The 22,399-nt window shown below is 40.0% G+C and overlaps 1 protein-coding gene and 1 pseudogene across 1 annotated transcript in view; one reads left to right on the top strand and one right to left on the bottom strand.

Moving 5' to 3' along the window:
* The window catches only part of serinc3 (serine incorporator 3), a 19,436-nt gene extending 10,440 nt beyond the window's left edge, over positions 1-8,996 (bottom strand). Inside the window, exons 1-3 of the mRNA XM_076096869.1 lie at positions 8,861-8,996; positions 6,341-6,502; positions 2,297-2,490 (exon numbers count right to left, since the gene is read on the bottom strand). Coding sequence (XP_075952984.1) covers positions 2,297-2,490; positions 6,341-6,502; positions 8,861-8,899 — 395 coding nt within the window. The 5' untranslated portion in view covers positions 8,900-8,996. The remainder of the gene's footprint in view (positions 1-2,296; positions 2,491-6,340; positions 6,503-8,860) is intronic.
* LOC142955267 (WD repeat-containing protein on Y chromosome-like) lies at positions 8,898-22,399 on the top strand (annotated as a pseudogene).

Genomic DNA, 22,399 nt, shown 5'->3' with positions numbered 1-22,399 from the left:
CAGCTTCCGAGTAGTAGTTACTTGTATTCAAACCTTAACCCGTCTCCGAAGCGGTTTTCCCTCAATTTCGGTAACCAGTGTAATGTGGAATTAGCATGATAACGTCAGCTAGCTAATTAGCCAGCCGCTAAATGAGTCAAATTAAAAAGACCTAATGCTTCACCTACACACTCTTCAGAATGTACTTGTACTTCTTTACACTAAAAGAAAGGGAAACCTTTGGAGGTGTAGTAATTCATAGGCTTTCATGCAATGGTTTTACTGGTCCGGCCCACTTGAGATCAAATTGTCTGTATGTGGCCCATGAACTAAAATGAGTTTGATGAGCATTTGTTCTTCACTTTTCTTTAACTGTATAAACTAAATCAGGTGTGCCAAACTCAATTTCACTAAGGACCACACTGGGAAATGAGAATCATGAGGGCCAGACATATAGTTTACTTTGCTTTTATTTCATTTGAAAAATAGAAAAGTCTTTGATTATATTGTTGCATAATCTCAGAACCCATCAGCTATCGGTCTGATGTCCCATAAGCCTCTGGGATCAATGGGCTGTATATGGGGTTCTGGTATAGCCAGCAGATATCTGGGCCAAGAATTCCTTTTCCGTGCGCTGCTCATTGTTTACAGTCCGATAAAAAACGTAAGATGTGAGACTGGAGTTGGAGGTGTACGACTGGGTTCTTTCACAATTAGCCATTTGACAAGCTCATTTGAATCCAATAAAAAGCGAAATCATGGTCAGACGATAGCCGGTGGGTTCTTAAATTACATTTCAGCCAATGCGATCCACCTCCTCTGCTCTCCAGACGGACTGTTGACCTACATTCAACCAAAGTCCACTTGGACGTGACTATTCCGTACTATTTGGACCAAAAAAACCCAAACCAGAACACTGCCGATGGCCAAATCTTGTCCCGTTGCCTACGTAAAAATCCAGAATCTGTTTAATTGTTGCCTTTTCACTTATTCAGTCAACATAAAAACATTGTAAAGGCAACACAAAAGTTGCTTAGCATTCAGTCAAGCAAAATAATAACAGCATTTTTACAAGTAGGCTCCCACACGGACAACTCACAGCAACCTGTTTCACAGGCCTGAATATGACCACTCAATGGTTGTGTGGGACACTGACTAAAAACATAGAAGTAAAAGATTGTTTATCATGTAGTCTACTGTAGCTATCACTACCACGGGAGGTTATCATATGTTAATTCATCATACATCCCCAGCCCTGTCACAGACATAGGCTACCTCGCTCGTAAACAAATCCCCTTCTTTTAAAATGGTGACGATGCGGAAATCCGGGTTGGCAAAGTGGTACGAGGAAGTGATTAGATCGTCCTGTCGGAGCAGAAGGCTGGCATCTGTTTTCTTTGTTTTTCTTCTTTAAAGTCCGCATTACAGATATATCTGTGTGGTGCTCGTACTGAATCCTCCAGTCAAGTGAATCCTGGGAGTTATTCGGGCCTTGGAGTTACCTGCTACGGACGCTGGAAATAGCGTCTTCCTGACGTAAGGCATGGACTAAACTGGACTGGACTCACGAGACTCTCAGCCACTCCAATAAAAGCCATGAGAAAATATTTTTTGTTTTGATATTTTTTCCTTATTTTTGTTGAACTGAACTGGAAAGAATATTATTTAGTTTTCCTGATTAAGTGGACAATACGGACTGGGTTGTTTTTGCCTGCACGTGAGTTACTATACATTTGCATTGAGAGATATCTGTTGTGGCGGTTGACTTAAAAATATTGACTCACAAACCTGAAGAAAACATTGCAAGGCCCCTAACAGCCCCCAAGCAACCAGTCTAACCGTAACACTACACGTCCCATACAGCCTAGGCCCACGCAAGGAGCACACGTTGCTACATGATAGACCACAACTAGGCGGATACAAATTGCTTGAGATAAGTGGATAAATGGATATGGAGGCCAGATCGGTAAATGAGTAACATGCTGTAGATCTGAAAAACGAAAGTAAAGGGAGTAGACGAATCTAAGGACTTCAACAGTGTGTGCAGGACAAAGGCCATCTGCTGAACGAGATGTTGTATAACCTATAACACCTCTGACCTAGTGTTACAGTGCACAAATGCTCAGAGGACAGAGGTCTTTTTTTCCCTTTTTGTTAATGTGTTTGATGTAGGCCTACTCTGTCTCTGTCTCCACGCATGAAACACCTGCAGTGTAAATGTTGAGGTTGAAAGCCTTCAAAAACAGAAGCAGGAAAGGAGACACACCACTGCAACGTGTGGGTAATGAAGTGCATCGTGTGTTACTGCAGTGCTTACCCATTGTGGATGGCTGCTCGAGGGTCTCTGCTGTTCTTGATGTTAATCATAAGAACGGCGAACCCCAAGAACCACATACTCATGCCAAAGCAGATGCGGTACACTGCCTTGTAGCCCACGAACATTTGACAGTTGACGTCAGCCTGCAGGCCGGGGATAGAAGAGCCAGCCCCGTCTTCACAGAAGCCTGGGATCTACAGCACATAACAGGAGGTCACATTTGAACATTTATAAACGATGGGCTCAAATGAGCAGGAGCTGAACTCCAAAGGATGCTGAATAGTGCCGGGCAATTAAACGAATATTTAAAAAACAACATTGTGAACCTCTAACTGATTTAAGACAAGTCTGTAATGAACCTGAATTTACATCTAACCAAGAAAGCCCCGTTAGTCAGTGTGTGGCTCTGTGTGAATTCATCCAGAAAAGGGTTATTAGTACAATCAGCATTTCACCTAACGATAGCATTAACTTAGGTTACAAGTAGGGATGCTCCCGGTTCTAAACGGGAACCGATAAGACAGTAGTAAATACCCAGAGTATCGATAAGGTCCAGAGTTAGCGGTTCTGCTATTGGTACTTTAGAAGTTCTGGAGTGAGATGTCCTCCTCTCTCTCTGTCTTTGTGCTTTACTCTGACACACACTCTGGGTACATCCCAAGTCTCTTATTTGTCATTTCCATAACGGAAGTTGTTCTGCGCGCCATATTGACGGCCGTCCCAAAGCTCTTATTTCTGCTCTGAGGATCGAGGAGGGAGGAGGGATCTCTGAGGAGCCATGAGCGAGGACGCACGAGAGCAGCCTTCCAGCAAGTGTCTTAACGGCTGACACCCCCTCATCGTTCATCAGTTATGTGATTGGACGCTGCAGCTGATCGGACTGATTCTTCTTCTAAATATCACTGGAGTTTCATACCAGAGTGAAGACAGATCAGAGATTAAACTCAAGCTTTATATTTGATTAGTTTTCTGATTCACCATCTGGTTTAAATAGGACCACAAACAACTCTCTTCATTTATTAGAAAGATTTGTCTTTTCATGATCTGATATTTCCCTCAATAACTTTTATTATGAATACAATTAAAGTGAGAGAGAGCAGGAGAGACGAAACACTTTTTACATCATTTGTCATCATTTCGTTCAGTCACGTGAGGCTGATCATTCCTGAGTGTCGGGTTTGATGAGTTTTATCATTTAAGTTTAACCTGAAACATGGCGCCTAATACATGAATTACAGAGTTCAAGAGAAACCATAATCATATTCTGGGTTATTTAATAATGACGTCTCAATCACAATTTCAAAACGTACAGACGCAAATAATTCATAAATATATAAACGCATTCCACTGGTAGAAATCGGTCCTGCACTTATAAATAGAACACAGTATAAATACCACAGACTGTGTATAAATACTCAATGCAGTTTGTTAAAGCGGTAACAGGCTACAGAGAGAAAACACTTCTACTCTGGCAGTGATGATAACTGTGTGTCTTTATTAGTATTATTAGTTACTATTATTAAGTACAGTGGTGGTTACTGTGTGTCTTTATTAGTTATTAGTATTATTAGTTACTATTATTAAGTACAGTGATGATTACTGTGTGTCTTTATTAGTTATTAGTATTATTAGTTACTATTATTAAGTACAGTGGTGATTACTGTGTGTCTTTATTAGTTATTAGTATTATTAGTTACTATTATTAAGTACAGTGGTGATTACTGTGTCTTTATTAGTTATTAGTATTATTAGTTACTATTATTAAGTACAGTGGTGATTACTGTGTCTTTATTAGTTATTAGTATTATTAGTTACTATTATTAAGTACAGTGGTGATTACTGTGTGTCTTTATTAGTTATTAGTATTATTAGTTACTATTATTAAGTACAGTGGTGATTACTGTGTCTTTATTAGTTATTAGTATTATTAGTTACTATTATTAAGTACAGTGGTGATTACTGTGTGTCTTTATTAGTTATTAGTATTATTAGTTACTATTATTAAGTACAGTGGTGATTACTGTGTCTTTATTAGTTATTAGTATTATTAGTTACTATTATTAAGTACAGTGGTGATTACTGTGTCTTTATTAGTTATTAGTATTATTAGTTACTATTATTAAGTACAGTGGTGATTACTGTGTGTCTTTATTAGTTATTAGTATTATTAGTTACTATTATTAAGTACAGTGGTGATTACTGTGTGTCTTTATTAGTTATTAGTATTATTAGTTACTATTATTAAGTACAGTGGTGATTACTGTGTGTCTTTATTAGTTATTAGTATTATTAGTTACTATTATTAAGTACAGTGATGATTACTGTGTCTTTTAGTTATTAGTATTATTAGTTACTATTATTAAGTACAGTGGTGATTACTGTGTGTCTTTATTAGTTATTAGTATTATTAGTTACTATTATTAAGTACAGTGGTGATTACTGTGTGTCTTTATTAGTTATTAGTATTATTAGTTACTATTATTAAGTACAGTGGTGATTACTGTGTGTCTTTATTAGTTATTAGTATTATTAGTTACTATTATTAAGTACAGTGATGATTACTGTGTCTTTTAGTTATTAGTATTATTAGTTACTATTATTAAGTACAGTGGTGATTACTGTGTGTCTTTATTAGTTATTCGTATTATTAGTTACTATTATTAAGTACAGTGGTGATTACTGTGTGTCTTTATTAGTTATTAGTATTATTAGTTACTATTATTAAGTACAATGATCATGTGAACAGACACAATCTTCTTAAAAGTCTTTCCAGCTGTTAAAGCCGACTGACAGCTGATCCAGCTGTGATCAGAGCCGCCGTCATCAGAAACAGACGTCGCTTCACGTGACAATACAAAGGAAAGGACGTCTCATCTAGCTTAAAACATATTTCCCTGTTTCCTCTCTCCTCGCATGGTTTCCTTGCGTCTCTCCAGTGAGGGAAACAGGGATGCAATTAAGAGACTTGGGATGTACACTCTTGTGATCAGATGCGTCAGATCGGAACGCTGTGTCCATATGTGTGTCCACAAATGAAGGATATACACATTTCATTTCACAATAAAAGCCTCTGTTATTCTTCATTGTAACCCTTCCTCCCTTCAGTATTAGTAGGTTTTATTGAAGAATAGCCACTAACAAAGCTCGGCTACTTTGGTGATAAACACATTTTCCTAGATCCAATCCTGGAGCGTACAGATTCGACAGTTAATGCGTTCAGATGACAAACTTCCATTTGAAAAAAAAACAAGTGTAACCAGGACCTAAGTGTTCCAGATCTCACTCAGGCTAAGAATCAGGACACATGTGATGATCGATAAGTGACTAGAAATCGCTGTGCAGAAATGCCAGTTTGTCTGAGATCATGTAAAAGCAGCCAGTGTCACTGTTACATAGCTTGAATTACCATCAATCAATCAACGATCAATGCCTCCCTCAACAAGCTGCAGTTTACATCGATGTCCGTTCAAAATGTCATCTTACTAGACAAATTGTCCTATTTATCAATCTTGTGTTATGGTAGAAAAATGTGTTTGGTGAAGTCACAGTGACCTTTGACCACCACATTCTAATCAGCCAATCCTTGAATCCCGGAGGATGTTTGTGTCAACGTCAAAGAAATTTGCTCAAGTGGACGGATGGACAGACAGACAGACATAATGCCTCAAGTGCCACAGGTGTCACTGAGGCGTAAAAATGTTTATTCATGTATACATTCACATTTGTATGAATGTATATGTTTATGTAAAAACAACAACATTGGTCTATACAGTATATCATGCTCTAATTTTGAAAATCTGTATCAGCCTTAAAAGTCCTGGTGTGGTGGATATCATTCAGAGCTACAACGAGGTATTTGCATTGGCTGTTCAGTGAGAACAATAAGCAACAATATTAAACCTGTGCATATTAACAACTGTGTAATATGAGTAAACTTTATCACTTATATGATTACTTCCCATTCAGTTTGACACAGAAATAGAGCACTACTGTGAATAGAAAGGTCCGCTCTATGTATTCTTTATCTCCATAGTCCACTCGTACCCTTTTCAGCTGCTCATCCACACCCGGCGACAGCATGATGCAGGCAACAATGGTCCCCAGCAGCAAGATGGAGGCGTAGATGATCCTGGTCACCGTGGAGTTCCTGGTGCTCGGGCAGCAGCTGCACATCAGACAGGTTGCACTGCTGCACAGGCACGGCACCTGGGGACAGACAAAAGCATACATTTCAGTATCTCCCTGTGAAAGACAAAAATACAAATATGCAGAAACATCAAATGCAGATGCCATACAGGTTTACTGAATGATATAATTAAAGTACGAGGATCTTTTTAACTGGTTATGAAACAGTCTCAGTTTAATACTGATGCCCCTGTATGACCTTCATAAGCAAACCAGGGCGTCAGCGAGGAGATTAGAGTTATCGTGTCTGATTCTCTGTCAAATCGGACACTCTTCAGCTTGGACTCCAGCAGCGACCAGCGCACCACAGACACACCCCAAATCCGGCTCCTCCCCCGGGCCAGGAGCAGAGCCGCATAATTGAATTTCTAATTCAACTTATTTTTGTATTAAACAAATGTTTCAACAGCGAGCATGTGAATTCATTCTTCAGATAAAGCAGCCCCTTTTAGTTGCAAACTCAGTTTTGGTGATCTCCTGTGTGGGTAATGTTCAGTATTTTACAGTGAGCCAATGTCATCGCCCTGTGAAAGCATGTGAGGAGCAGGGAGCGATATCAGAGCATAACAAACTTCCCATATCGTTCTGTTGATTGTCAGGAGGCTGAGGCTAATGGCTTCTCTCTGCTCGGTATGGTGAATCAGATTCAACATGAGGGAGAAGACCATCATCTGAGAGTCATCTGCCGAGGCGGTACCATCTGATGACTTTGGGTCTGTGTCTGAACTAAAAGATTGCATCAATCTGCTATTTAGTCTCGCTGCCTTTCAACTCTTGAACTAATCTACCATTGTGATCATACCATCATAATGCTCTGAATATTGTAGAGAACCCTTATATTGCAACAAATACTGATTGTGATCCTGTAAAGGTCACAATCACTTCAATGAAAAAAAATGGCACAGTGCTCAAACAGCCTGTGTGTTCAGTGTCTCTCTGCCACACCAACAACTGAGCGGAGTCCAGAGACAAAGGAGGCCCGGAAAGATTGTCAACAACTTAATACCCCTGCCAGCCAGACAAGGTCAGCTTAGTACAACCACAGACTAGGCCGGGGTGTGCCAGATAACATGCAGGCAGCACATGACCAACACAGAAATTGGTTTATTACAGTACAATCCACTGAGACGTGGTGTTTACTTTTGCTTGAGCTTCGCAGACTTGACAGTCCTCTACTGAAGCACGGACAGGATTTATTTATTTATTCATCAAATAAAATCCTCCTGTGAGAATATGTTTCTTCTTTCTGCTTTTGAATCACTATTCACCTAATACCAGGATTGTCTGATTATTGGACAACTTGTGATGTTTCCATTGTTTTGTTTATTTATTTATATATTTCTGCATGAATCCTGAGGAGTGGCAGCTTGTTACAGCAGCTCCTGCTCACCGTTGAGCTTTCCCTTCAGTTTTCTTATATATTTGTGCCTTTTAGTACCTTTCTTTGTTATTACTTATTGTACTTTTCAGTGCACGACTTTTACTGTGTGATTACCTATTTATTAAACTTGTTTTGATCTTGTTTCTTTACTTATGTCTGTTGTTCGTTTGCACTATCCACTCTGCTGCTGTGATCCTGAATGTCCCGCTGTGGACGTTGTTGTCCTGATCATGTGTGTGATATGGATCGTCTGCTCTGCTCCTGCCTTACATCAACGCACGATGATCCAATTAATCACGTGTTATGATTACCCCCTTGCTTTGTCGTGGGCTTCCTGTTGTGTCTACCGTCCCTCACGTGAGAACACTTTATAACAGACGCCTTTAACGAATATAGCGGTTATTCTAACCGTTAGAATAACCGCTATATTCGTAGAAAGTCCTATGTTCGTAAAAGTCCTGCATTGAGAAGAAGTTAGAATCTAACGTGTTACCGAGTCACCAAGAATAAGTTTCGCTTTGTGGAAATAGAAACGAGACGTAATGATGCATTGCAAAGCGAATCAAGTGCAGAAATAACCACTAAACGGAAATATTTCATATACTAGTTCAAGTTAAATTTAATCTATATTAAATCAACGTGAGGAAAAGAAAAAAGCGCGAGATAATTGAATGGAGTTTGTCTTTCCGTCTCCCCGCTAGCTGTCGGGGACAGAATGAGACGATTAAATACCTGAATAATTACAAAAGTCCTGCATTGAGAAGAAGTTACCAATAAACCACAGTCGCGAGCTCAAGTACTTAATGACGTGCTGTGTATCTTATGAGCGGAGGACTGGGGCTTAGAACAGCAGACATTTGAAATGAGTCTGGCGTGTGTAGTGGGTGGTGGAGCGATATTACCTGTTGCGGGTCACTCTTCATGACGTCACCGTATCTTACCTGTCCCGTCAATGATAAACAGTGGTTGTGAATAATGTCGGCACTGTCAGAACTCACCCAGCTCGCGAGGGAAAAGGTTCCCAGAACGGCTCCCATGTCTGCTCAGTTCCAGTACCGTTACAGGAGCGGACAGTCTGTACGGTAGATCCGCGTGCTTCCTCCCGTCACTTGTCCTCTGTTCCTCCAGGGTGGAGTCCAAACACACAGCAGGTCAACAGGCTGAGGCGGCCGCGCAGGACGCCACACGGACAGGTAAAAGAGCTCAGTGTGCACAGTCAATCCCGGATCGTCTCCGGGACTAGAGGGCGTCATGCAGGTGACGTCATGACGACGATGACCTGTGGACGTGAACTGTACGCCGTGCGCCTTGTGGTTTGACCTATTTATCTAATCAATATAAAAGCATTGTAGTTGAAAGTTTCACTTGGATTTTTGAACTTTTACTTAAACTTGTATTCATTTGTAATATTTGACATTAAAACACACTAAGTTAATACAGGAATAGGCCAAGTTTAGGATAGCAACCTACAGTTATTTTAATTATTGTTAGTTGTCAATTGATTCTATTTTTGACTAATCCTGTAGTATTCTGTATAATATCAGGAATGTATTTGCTTTTTCCTACCAAAAGTCCCAAAGCTAAAGGTACATAATTTATATGTAATATATAATATAAATGAAAAATAAATATAATATGTATTAATATAAAACGGAGAAAAGCAAAAATCCTGACATTTGACAAGCCTGAACCAGAGAATGGATGAAACATTTACTTGATAAATGAACGGAAAATCGATTGTTGTTGAATAATCTTCTGTCTAATCAATTTCATCTACATGTTTCAGCCCGATACTTTATGTTGGATATGATGTAAAGCTGAGTGGCCTGAACAAATGCGAGATATGTTTTTGTTGAATTGATTCATTGGGTTGTCATTATGGTTCTTGTTTGAATATAATGCTTGCACTTAATCTGTGGGCTTATCCCTAACCCTCTCTATTGATGTTTGTGATGTCTGACATGGTTCATACGGTTACACAAAATGAAAACTCATACTACGGAAATAAATGAACAGAAGATAACAGTAAATGACAGCTAAGTTCACTTGAACAGACATTGCAGACGTATGTTTCTTGTTTTGTAGTCAACAGATTTTTATTTCTTGTGGTCATTTCTGGTGAGGATATGCCACCTTGCAACATTTGCAATCTGCTCTTTAAGCCTAAGTCTGATGTAAGATCATCTCACTACACGGACACATGTAGACAAATACCCTAATTAGGGCCCGAGCTACCGACGTCGGGCCGCGAAGGCCCTATTGATATTGTACCCGTTTGGGTAAACGTACAAACGGTTGGAGCACTTGCCATGCATGAAAACTCACCACATTTTGGGGACTTGTCAGGCCTGGTGAATATAGCCATCTGAAAAAGAATGCATCTTTCTGTGTTAAGAAATGGCTCTCTAGCGCCCCCTACAAGTCGGACCGGCGACGCCCCTCGGCCAGTATGTCCGATTGACTTGAAATTTGACACACATGTCCACTTGAGCTAGAGCTACAAAAAAGCCAATCAGACCCCTAAGCTCCGCCTGCTTAGATTTTCCGCCATATTGAATTTAGTGTAAAACACATTTCTGCGAACTCCTCCTACATGCTTAGTCCCATTACTACCAAATTTGCTGTGAATCATTACTGGATCTACGTCATCAAAAGTTATCAAAAGCTTTTTGATATCTCTTTTCGTTTACAAGATATGTACCAATAAACTTCTTAGGGGCGTGGCTTAATATCAATACATATAATTTCTCAACCGTTTGTCCTAAAATTACCAGATTTTCAGCATATGTGCACATTGCATCCTCTAACATACCCTAAGATTTATTTTGCGTTCAACAACTAGGGGGCGCTACAGTAAACCCTCGAAGTTGTGCTTTTTGTCACTTTTTGCAGATTTCAGCCTTCGCACTTTAACGAACTCCTCCTAGAGATTTTAAGCGATCAACTTCTACTTTGGTCAGGATGCTCTTAAGACCTTTGTGATTAAAAGTTATCAAAATCGAGAGTTTTCATCAAAGAACCTTGACGTGGCGTGGCGGCCATTTTGCCTCATTGTTTATGAAAAAATAAGTTGTTATAACTCCAAGGTACATTATCCAATTCGCACAAAACTTCTTATGCATGATGCTACTTCAAGCCTAAACATACTTCAATTGAAAATATTTCAATAACTCATAGCGCCGCCTACTGGCTAAAGGAAATGTCATATTTTATACTTTTATTTATTCCTCCTAGCCAGGTGACCTGATGAGTCTCAAATTTGGTAAGGATAGCCTTAAGACATTGATGATAAATCGCCATGAATATTGTGAGTTTTCGTTCCACGCTGTTGCTGTGGCGAAGCATAGTTTGCCATGAAAAAGGAAGCTGATGGTTTAGTGGGTTGGGATGCTCAAAAACTCATGGAACTTTGTACATGTGTCACAGGTCATTGGAAGAAATAGTTTATATGATTTTCTTTATTGGCCGTTTTAAATTGCCTCTATAGCGCCCCCTACAATATTTCAAAAGAGCAGCCCCAGCGCTACGTTTTGGCTACATGTATGAAACTTGGTAGGCACATGTATCCTATGGAGACTTAAAAATAAGTCTCTTGGGACCATGCTCTAAACCCTACCGAAAGTCTGCCATTTTCAATTTTGTATGAATTTATACAATATTTAGACGATGCAGCCCTCGCAGTACGTTTCACTATCTATATATACAATTTAGATGTATAACATTTGGTAAACAGATGTATCACATGTAGACTGACAAAAAAGCCCCTGGAGCTCTAAGCTCTAAACCCAACCGGAAGTCAGCCATTTTTAATTTAGTGAAAAAAAACACATTTTTGCGAACTCCTACACGCTGGCTCCGATTTCTACAAAATTTGCTGTGGATCATAAGTGGATGTAGATCATCAAAAGTTATCAAAATCTTTTTGATATCTCTTTGTGTTTACAAGATATGGACCAATACACTTCTTAGGTGCGTGGCAAAATATCAATACACATAACTTCTCAACCATTTGTTCTAAATTCCCAAAATATTCAGCATATGTGCACATCGCATCCAGTAACATACCCTGAGAATTGTTTTGCATTCGACCACTAGGGGGCGCTACAGTAAACCCGCAAAGCCTACTGGCTAAAGGAAATGTCTGATGTAACTCAGCTGGACTTGTTCCAAATGGTCCCAAACTTCTCATGCTTGATAACACTCATGGCCTGAGGATGTCTACAAGCTAATTTTCACTAATACTCACAGCGCCAGCTGCTGGCCAAAGGAAATCTGGATTTTATGATAAACACCTCCGATTTACATGACTTTTACACAATGTGGTTTACATTTGACACAGAGCTACATGATGCATGTTTGCACGTGTTCTGTAGCGCCAGGCAGCGGATACAGGAAGCATCGGACTATTTGCAAAGCATCATTTCCGGCATCAGGCGGTCCTCGCGGACGCGCCGTCCGACAGTCGCGGACGTTCTCGGACGCGCAGGCCAGAGTCCCCGCTGGCACCCCCGACACGCTGCAGATTGCGAGGGCCCGTTCATCGCTGCTCGCAGCTTTAATTAGATTGTGTTTTCCCTTCATTTCACTTTTTATGTTTCTCTACTTTAAATTAACGTCATCATTAACATACAGTATTCTTGTATTTTGTTGCTCTTAAATTGAGTTTTTACGGTGTTGTTTTTCTGTTATTATTGAATTCATGGCGATAGGACTGCTAATATCTCAGTACTCTGACCGCACTAAGACCCGTCATGCTGTTTATTTGGCTTTATCAGGCTGGAAACAGGCTGCTTGCCGACTTCACACAAGGACCAGACCAAACATTTATACTGTTGCAAAATCCAAAACAATTATAATCTCACCAACAGCATCCTTCACTAATGTGCCAACAGGTGTTTTAGTTGTTGACAAATACACTAATACATACGTACATCAGCACATGTTACAAAGCATTTATTAAATGATTATATTCTTATACAGTAAACATGTTGCCCATTGAATGTGTGCATGAAGTCAGAGACATACATGTATTAGACGTTAAAGGGTTTCTTCTTTATATATCAGACACAAGTCTTGAATGGCAGACTCGAAATGTGTCTTTGCAGTCAAACACTAACGATCTTCCCTTAGACAGCGAGTATAGTTAATGAGCTCACAGTCAAAATGATGGGATCAGTCAGTGTCTGAGGTAAACCACAAACACTGAGCCAGATCATGATGTTTTAACAAAAAAGACAGTCTTCAGCCAGTATATTAGCAAACACAGCACAACAATCAGCTTGAGACGAGTGATGCTCCTCTGCAGCCATTCTTGATTTCTGTCAGTAGGTGGAGGCGTTTCATAAGGAGTCAGCATCCAGTCACTGAGATCCATCGTTCTCATCTCTGACTCACAGTAAAGTCTGCAGCCTGGGGTTTCTGTTCAGCTCCACACAGAGAACATGAGTGTCGAGGCATGCATCACTGAATGAATGGAACAGAACAGTTGTGATGGAAGATCAGCTCATATTTAGTGATCTCACCGACATGCTCGATGATGGTGACGTCATCAAACAGGCAGGACAAGATCCACAGGTTATATAATTGATATATTTCGCTTTAGTTGATGTTCATAAGGTGTGGAAATATTTATCTAAGTTGAAATATACCGACCAGTAAGACTTTGGTCGGACAATCGCATATGGACCAGAAGAGTCAGCCCTTCTTCCCACTACTGTGGGCGGGGGAGAAAGAGAGCGCTCTATATTCAAAAATCATATGAATAATAATTTTATTTACCTAGCACCTTAAAAAACAGACTTTACAAAGTACTTTGACAGACAAAGCAGCAAAAGCAAGGCAATAAGAAGCTCAGTGAGACAGTTGATACGATAAAAATAAAGAAAGAATATCTATATATCTATACAAGAATATAAGGATTAGAGGACTTATGTCTCAACAGGATTTGGAAAAACTTGTCCATGCATTTATCTTCAGCAGACTGGACTACTGTAACAGTGTGTTTACGGGTCTCTGTAAAAAGTCAATCAGAAAGCTGCAGCTGATTCAGAACGTTGCAGCTCGAGTCCTCACTAAGACCAGGAGGGTGGATCACATCACTCCAGTTCTGAGGTCTTTGCACTGGCTTCCTGTCCAACAAAGAATTGACTTTAAAATCCTGCTGTTGGTTTATAAAGCACTGAATGGTTTAGGGCCAAAATACATCTCTGATCTGCTGCTACCTTATGAACCATCCCGACCCCTTAGGTCTGGGGTCTCAAACACAAGGCCCACGAGCCGAATCTGGCCCGTCACATCATTTTATGTGGCCCGCGATTCCGCCAGCAAAAAAAAGAAAAAGTTTTAAAAAAGAAGCAAAAGTTAGTCTTCATAATAAAAATATCCCCATAGTCGTTTATTATGAGATAGAAAGTCATAATTATGAGATACTTAAACACACAGTCACAGAAGCAGCTCTTTGGCTGGTTACTGTACATTTGACATGGAAATGTATTGTGAGTACATTGAAGACTAAACTGGCTTTAAAACACATGAAATACTTCACGTGGGATTGTGCAAACGCACCCTTGAAAGGATTTTAAGCTTTCAACAAAGTTATTGTAATAACTTGTGCTTGATATTTGTCTTTGCTATTTTCTTTAATAGTTTGATCTTTGATAGAGTAATGTGGGTTTCTTAACCCTAAATTAAAAGGATTTAAGTTATAATATCAGAAATGTGGTTAAATGTACTTGAATAAACAATAATCAAATGTAGAGACAGTTATTTACCAATATGTTAGGAGTAGTTACATTTACACAGTCTTACATTTACAACCGGCCCTTTGAGGGCGACCGTGATGCTGATGTGGCCCAGAGTGAAGATGAGTTTGACGCCGCTGATCTAGATGATGGCATGTTTGAGTGGGACTGACCTCAGTGGAAGAAACATTGAGCACCGGATGTGATGATGAATGGGGAGGAGGGTCACATCGGTTCTTACTAAAATGACAGCTGACTGCAGAGAAGAGAACAGGTCTTTAAAGTTTGACTGTGGCGAAATCGCCCACTGTCAGCTGATAGAGTAGGAGCCAGAGAGCAAGAGCCAGAGAGATTTGTGAGTGAATGAGAGCATAAAAAGACTGTCCTAATGTAGGACGTTAGAGTAAATCCCAACATTTTACATAGTTTGTTAATTATTTTACAACTGTATGATTATAAATACTATATTTAAAAATATCACTCCTATAAGCAAAGCTCTCCAAGTTTTACTGTACTTTACTCTCAGTAAATAATCAATGTGAACAATTTGATATTCAAAGAGGGATTTGGTAATCCTTAAATCATTATGGAGGCACCAAACATCCTGAGCCAAATTATGAAAAGTGGTAGCAGTCAAAGTCTATTCTGATTCCAAAGTTACAGGTCAGATATGCTACTGGTTTGCATGGCAGGAGTTTGGTGCAAGTATCTCAGCAGTATTAAATGATGAGCGGGAGAGGTTGCAGTGACAAGATGATGGAGAAATATTTGAAAAGGAAAATGCAGACTCTGAACTGGGCCCTGGACAAAATAACCCAGATGAAAAGCCTAGTAAGGATCAACACATTTAGAGACTTGTCATTAAATTGTCAGCATATAACAGACATGTTAAACTCGAATATTCCGGCCCTCGGTACAATTATATCCGGCCCGCAAGAAAATATCATATGTCTATCATAACTGGCCCGCCACACCACAGAGCTCCGGGACGAAAAGTGGCGATGTGAGCTGGCTTTTTGTGCAACATAACGAAGCATCTCACTGCGCTAAACCTGCAGCTTCAGGGACGGGGACGTGTGATATGTATGATCACAGACATGTATGATTACAGATATGTGTGATGCAGTGAGAGCTTTCCAAGCCAAGCTGCGCCTGTGGGAGACTCAGATGCAGCAAGGAAACGTTGGTCACTTTCATCCCCGAAACGATGCCTCAACAGCACAGAACCTAACCCCAGACATTAATGAACTGGCAGCCAAGAAAAGATGCCAAATATCTGGCTCTGGTACGTATGCATAAATTAATGTAGCCTATTTCTTTTTGCACTTTGTCCAATATCCCTTCTATCCTGTTTATTAAATGTTGACCCTATTTGGCCCTCAACGTAGTCCCAATTTTTAATTTTGGCCCTCCCTGTGATTGAGTTTGACACCCCTGCCTTAGGTCGTCTGGAACCGGTCTACTTTCTGTTCCCAGAGTCAGAACTAAACATGGAGAAGCAGCGTTCAGTTGTTCTGCTCCACATATCTGAACAAAGTCCCAGAAAGCTGCAGGTCTGCTGAGACCCTCAGCTCCTTTACATCAAGACTGAAGACCTTTCTGTTTGCTGCTGCCTTAATTCAACCAGATTCAAGGATATTAATCAATATCCTGCATGTCCTGCATTTTGCTACTGTATTTTATTTATTACACTGCTTTTTATTGTTTTAATGACTGTTTTTAATGTTTCAATAAATGTTTTTAGTTGTTTTAAAATCTCCTTTTCTTTTGCCTTATGTTTTGATGCTTTTAATAGTTTTATGTGAAGCACTTTGAATTACCTTGTTGTTGAAATGTGCTATACAAATAAACTTGTCTTGCCTTGTCTCTATATACACTGTATATATATCAGTCTCTAACTGGGTGCACATATTTCTGCTCACAACACAGGTCTGTATTACAATACTTATTAACAATAGTAAAAACATATAAAACATTTGACTCTTCAAACGGCTTAACTTTTAACAAGTTACAGAGGTTTTCTACCTGTGTCTGCTGCCCATTGGCATCATGGTAACATGGATTTCAGGCCAGCCAATCAGCTCCTTCCCATCTAAAGACTCAGTTTCAGACTCTTTTGACATCTATTATCAAGTAGTACGAATCATTATTATTGCAGCTTCCTTGTTAAATGACATTTGATTGATTCAGTGTAACGCAGAGACACTGCACACATGAAAAGCAAACTTAAGTTGTGCAATAACTTTATGAGAGAAAAATTATAACTGCTGGTTATATGGCCTCAGAATTTGTCCTCAAGTACATGTGTCAAAGCATGCGCTTCATACTATATCAAAATCGTCAATACACTGTAGTTAATAAACAGGTTCTGGGTTTTATTAACAACTTTTAATGAACAATGAATTGCTCCTGAACAAACACGCCTTTTCATATTCAGTTCCTGTAAGATAAAGCACTAATATCACACTGTGAAAGAACTCTGTTACAAGTAAAAGTCCTGCATTGGATATGTTACTTAAGTAAAAAAAAGTATAATCAGGAACGTTTTCGGGAAACTCTTAAAGTAATTAAAGTAGAAGTACATACAAAAAAGTCAAACTCTTCATACGTCAAATATTTCTCTCTGAAATGTAGTTGGGCAGAAGTAGGAAGTGGCATGAAAAGAAAACTCAATTATCTCAGAATTGTACTTAAGTACAGTACTTGAGTAATATCTAGGAGGGGTTTCTGAGCTCTTGTGCTGCCTGTGATATCCTGGGACACAGAGGCCTTTTCTTTCTCCTCCTGCAAGAGATCATTTGTTGTTCTCTATCTTAGTGAGATTGTTGTGGTGGATTGGTTGTTACTGTTTCTAGCTGCCGTGTTATAAAGGCCAGCACCACTACAGCACGGCTTGTTGTTCTTTTAATTCCACCAATGAACAGTTCAAACGCTTATCTGCTGAAAAAGAGCTGCAGAGCATTTAGACCAAAATCGTTCTGGCGCGTTTTGCACCTTCGGGTGGTGGATGACTGCTATGACACCTTCCCTAATAATAGACATTTCATTACAGGTCTTTCTTCAATTGTTTCGAGGCATTTTATGAAAGCAGACCCCGTAATCTCAGAACTACACACCAATCCAAAAAATGCACATGCACAACGCAATACTCCACAAATCTCCTGCTAAATTAAACTTTGCATTCAAAACAATGTTGTTTCCTCTCAAAATGGCATGTTGTGTCCAAATGACACACACACACACACACACACACACACCCACACACACACACACACACACACACACACACACACACACACCATCATGTGAATAGACATTTCTAAGAACCAGTTGAAGAGAAATCAGACTTATCAGGGGCATAATTGTTAAATAGAAAGTCATGAACACAAGGGAGGACTTGGACTGAATGTCCACTTTGCTCCATGAGGAGATAGATCTGTATAAGCACATGCAGTCATGGTCACATTAACCTGTTGAGGGAACCAGAGAGAAAGTTTAACTGAGGTTATAAACTCAGCAGACCGTTGCACTTGAACTTGACACAAGTTGACCTGCAAAAAAAGGTGATGGCTGGAAAGCTGAACTCTTTGGAGAAAGAAAACGAGAACTAATGCTCTTGTTTTTTTTTTGCATTTTCATTCTCTCACAATGTTTAGAAATGATGCACACGATCAAATCACTGTGACCACTGCTCCTCTTTGTCACTGCAGTTTTTCTGAATCTAGCAAATGTAGTGATGACGCTCAACACTGTTGTTCTTAGATGTTAATTCATTTAGCAGTTTTTTTAACTGGTGCAGCAAAATTCACTCAACAAATACATGACTACAGCTGACAAAACCTGCTGATTCATCATTCCACTTAAGACGAGCCGTCTTAAGTGTACAGTACAAACATATCTGTTCATGCTAACTTACAGCAGATCTCCAGGTATGACATAAACACTTCATGTATTTATGGTGTTTAAAGAAGAGCTCCCAAAGCTAAAGTGTTATTTTTTTAGAGGGACACCAAAATAAATCCAGTCCAGGAGAATGTGTTTCCTGAAGAAACTCTGCTGCTCATCTGAACTCATCTTAAAGATACAATTTATGATACAATTTGTAAAAAAAAAGGCAGTCCTAGAAGTTTGTTTTATCTGAGAGTTAAAAGACAAATCCTCATCAAAAGTAACTTCAAGATTCTTTACGGTGCAGCTGGATGCCAGCGCAATGCCATCTAGAGAAACTATATCATTAGATAACTGATTTCGGAGGTGTTCTGGGCCTCGTAGAATAACTTCAGTTTTGTCTGAGTTTAACATCAGGAAGTTGCAGGTCATCCAGGTTTTTATGTCCTTAAGACATGCTTGCAGTTTAGCAAGCTGATTGGTTTCATCTGGTTTGATCGATATATATAATTGAGTATCATCTGCATAACAATGAAAGTTTATAGAGTGTTTTCTGATAATATAGCCTAAAGGAAGCATATATAAGGTGAATAAATTTGGTCCAAGCACAGAGCCTTGTGGAACTCCATAACTGACGTTGGTCTTCATCGAGGTTTCATCGTTTACATACAAACTGAGATCGATCTGATAAATAGGAAACCAGTTCAGTGCGGTTCCTTTGATGCCAATATAATGTTCTAGTCTCTGCAACAGGATGTAATGATCAATGGTGTCGAACGCAGCACTAAGGTCTAACAAGACAAGAACAGAGACTAGTCCTTTGTCTGATGCAATTAGAAGGTCATTAGTTATTTTTACCAGAGCTGTCTCTGTGCTATAATGCTTTCTAAATCCTGACTGAAAATCCTCAAATAAACTATTGTTTTGTAGAAAGTCACACAACTGATTCGCAACTGCTTTCTCAAAGATCTTAGAGAGGAAGGGAAGGTTAGAGATCGGTCTATAGTTAGCCAACACCTCTGGATCGAGAGTGGGCTTCTTAAGAAGAGGTTTAATTACAGCTACTGTGGTACATGGTGTAATGGTATTTTTTTATGTAGTATATATATTTCTACTTACTTAGTATATATTTCTACTCAGTATATTGTATTCATACATAAGTACTTTTGCTCTGAACTTTGTTGAACTCCACTGTGTCTCTGTTGTGCAAAAGAAGGATTCTCCCTTGCCTGTTCACATAGATAACTAACTGTGTTGTGAGAATGTTATATCAGAATGTTCCAGTGCCAAAGCCTTCGGGCCGCTTGTTTTGGTTGCTGGCCGTTTGTTTTCGTTGTTCCTATCACTCTGAGACCCAAAGTCTGAGACCAAAATGTCTATAACATTGGCCATGGGCCCCCACCTTTGCTCATTCTGTATAAAGAAAGCTTGTTCACTTCTTTCTTGGTTCTTCCTCACTGAGACTGTACGCATTCTGATGTGATGATTGAACCTTTTCTGGGCAGAAAATAAATATACAGAAGGGAACCTCTGGTCTTTGGTATTCTTTATTTCAGCAGCAAAAGACTCATGCAAAGCAGGTACAGGATATTTTTCCCCACCACAATGGCCTGTTAGTAAAGACAGGTTGATCATATCTAGTAAAGACGTGCTAATTAATGATAGCACTTCTTTAAGCAGCCTAGTCGGTGTAGGGTCTAAGAGACAGGTAGAAGGTTTAGATGTAGAAATTGTTGAAGTCAATTTGTCAAGGTCGATGGGAGTAAAGCCATCTAAACATATATCAGGCTTTACAGCTGTTTCTAAGGTTACTCTATTTGAGGATAGATCGGTACTGGTTGAGGGCAGTAGATTATTTATGTTCTCTCTAATAGTTATAATCTTATCATTAAAGAAGTTGATGAAGTCATTACTACTGAGGTGTATAGGAGTACTCTCTGTCAGCCTGGCTACAGTGCTGAAGAGAAACCTGGGCTTGTTCTTATTTTTCTCTATTAACGATGAGTAATAAGCTGCTCTGGCATTACAGAGGGCCTTCTTATATGTCTTCAGACTGTGTCGCCAGACTAACCGAGATTCTTCCAAGTTAGAGGAACTCCATGTTCTTTCAAGTTTTTGCAATGTTTGCTTTAATTTGCGGGTTTGAGGGTTATACCATGGAGCGAACCTGTTTTAGAGGAGCAATAGAGTCTAGTATCAATCTCAGTGAGCTTGTAGCACTTTCGACAAGATGATCAATCTGGGTCGGACTAAAGTTATCACAGGAGTCCTCTGTTCCTATAGCCAATGGCACTAAAGCAGTGTTGTCCTTTGGGGGTGTAAAAGGTTTTTTGTATGTGTTGATCTCCTACAACATACAGGAAAATGGCCTCTTCTTGTTACCCTACCCAAGACATACAGAAATAAATTCCCTAAAAAAGTCTTTGAGAGCGCTGCAGATAATGAGTTTTTCACCTGTGTTGAATACTCCACGTTGACTGGGTATCTCGTGACTGGTGGTACAGATGGCTTACCGCGTGAGTGGTATCTCCGCAATACCATGTCGTGCAAACAGAAATTTGCAGGACACATCAAACCCATCACCCACATTATCCTAAATCCCAAAGATTAAGTTTTTGTCACTTTATCTAAGGACAAGAATGTTCGTGTGTGTTCCGAGGAAGAAATGCTGCCTTTGCAAAACTTCCAGGTCTGAGCTGTGCGAGGTCAGGGCTGTGCTGTGGTCTCTATCACAGCATTTACAAACAGGTCGTCTCTGTTTGCCAAGATGGTGTGGTGACCGTGTGGGACGTCTTAACAGAAAAAGCCGCGGTCCGGTTCAAGGTAACAAGGATAAGCATGTGGGGCACACTGCCATTGCATTTGATGGACCACAGCGCAGACTAATCACTGTTTCTCCGGATGGGAAATTAAGACTCTGGAACTTGAAACATTGCTTGCTGTTCTTCCTGTTACCTTGCCAAAGGAGGTGACAGGTCGTGTCTGCTTGAACGATAGGGTGTTTGTGTCGGGTCGGAACTCCAAGATCATTTATGACCTGGATATGGAGGGATTTGACAACATTTGGAGCACGATTATTTAAATGGCATTTCCTTAATGAATGTGCACGAAAACACACTGATTACTGCCACCAGTTATGGAAATATTGTGTCTGGGATACTGATACTGCCGAGGTTCATGGCAGTCAGAGCCCTCGAACATTCATGGCAGGCAAAAGAGAAGAAGGCCTGACAGGGAGTCTGTCCGATCCCAAAAAATCTTGGACTACGAACAAGACCGCTGTGAAAGCCCATCCTCTTATTAAATGTCTGAAGAAAAGGGAGGTCAAAGCTGACACAGCCACACTGCTGACTTCTGCAGACGGCTACGGCTACATATGTGCCTGGTCTGTTAACATCAAGGGAGGTTTGCTTGGAAAGTTCAGGGCAGTAGATGAGGAAGGTGCCGTCATTACCACCATGTCGACTGACGTCAAAGAACGTACATTACTGACTGGGGATAGTACTGGCAAGATTTGTCAGTGGGACATTCAAAGATTTGGGTTTCGAAAACAGGCAAACAAAGGGCCGTTTGAGGTTACACATGGGTGGCGCATGTCATTGGCTCAACCTCCTCTGTTGGGCTCCTGGCAATGTCACCTTGTCACTTTTTTAAATGTTCAGGGTGACCACAGTTGTAAAAAATGACTGCGGGGTTCGCTTATGGGAAAACACAGGCTCCTACATAGGCCTCTTTGGGAAAGACGAATGCCTTAAGAAGAATGCTGACCAGGAGGAGGCAGCAAGATCAGCCACCATATTGACAAGAAACAAGGAAAAGTCAATCTTTGACTTCCCAAAGTCATCATGGCCCCCATCACCAATACCAACCTTTGAAAAACTTTATGAAGAAATTGGACGCCAGATGTAG

Source organism: Anarhichas minor, unplaced genomic scaffold (assembly GCF_050575085.1).
Source record: "Anarhichas minor isolate MPS153535 unplaced genomic scaffold, ASM5057508v1 ptg000023l, whole genome shotgun sequence".
NCBI lineage: Eukaryota > Metazoa > Chordata > Actinopteri > Perciformes > Anarhichadidae > Anarhichas > Anarhichas minor.
The sequence above is the reverse complement of the archived record's forward strand: the minus strand, read 5'-3'. Positions and strand labels throughout refer to the sequence as shown.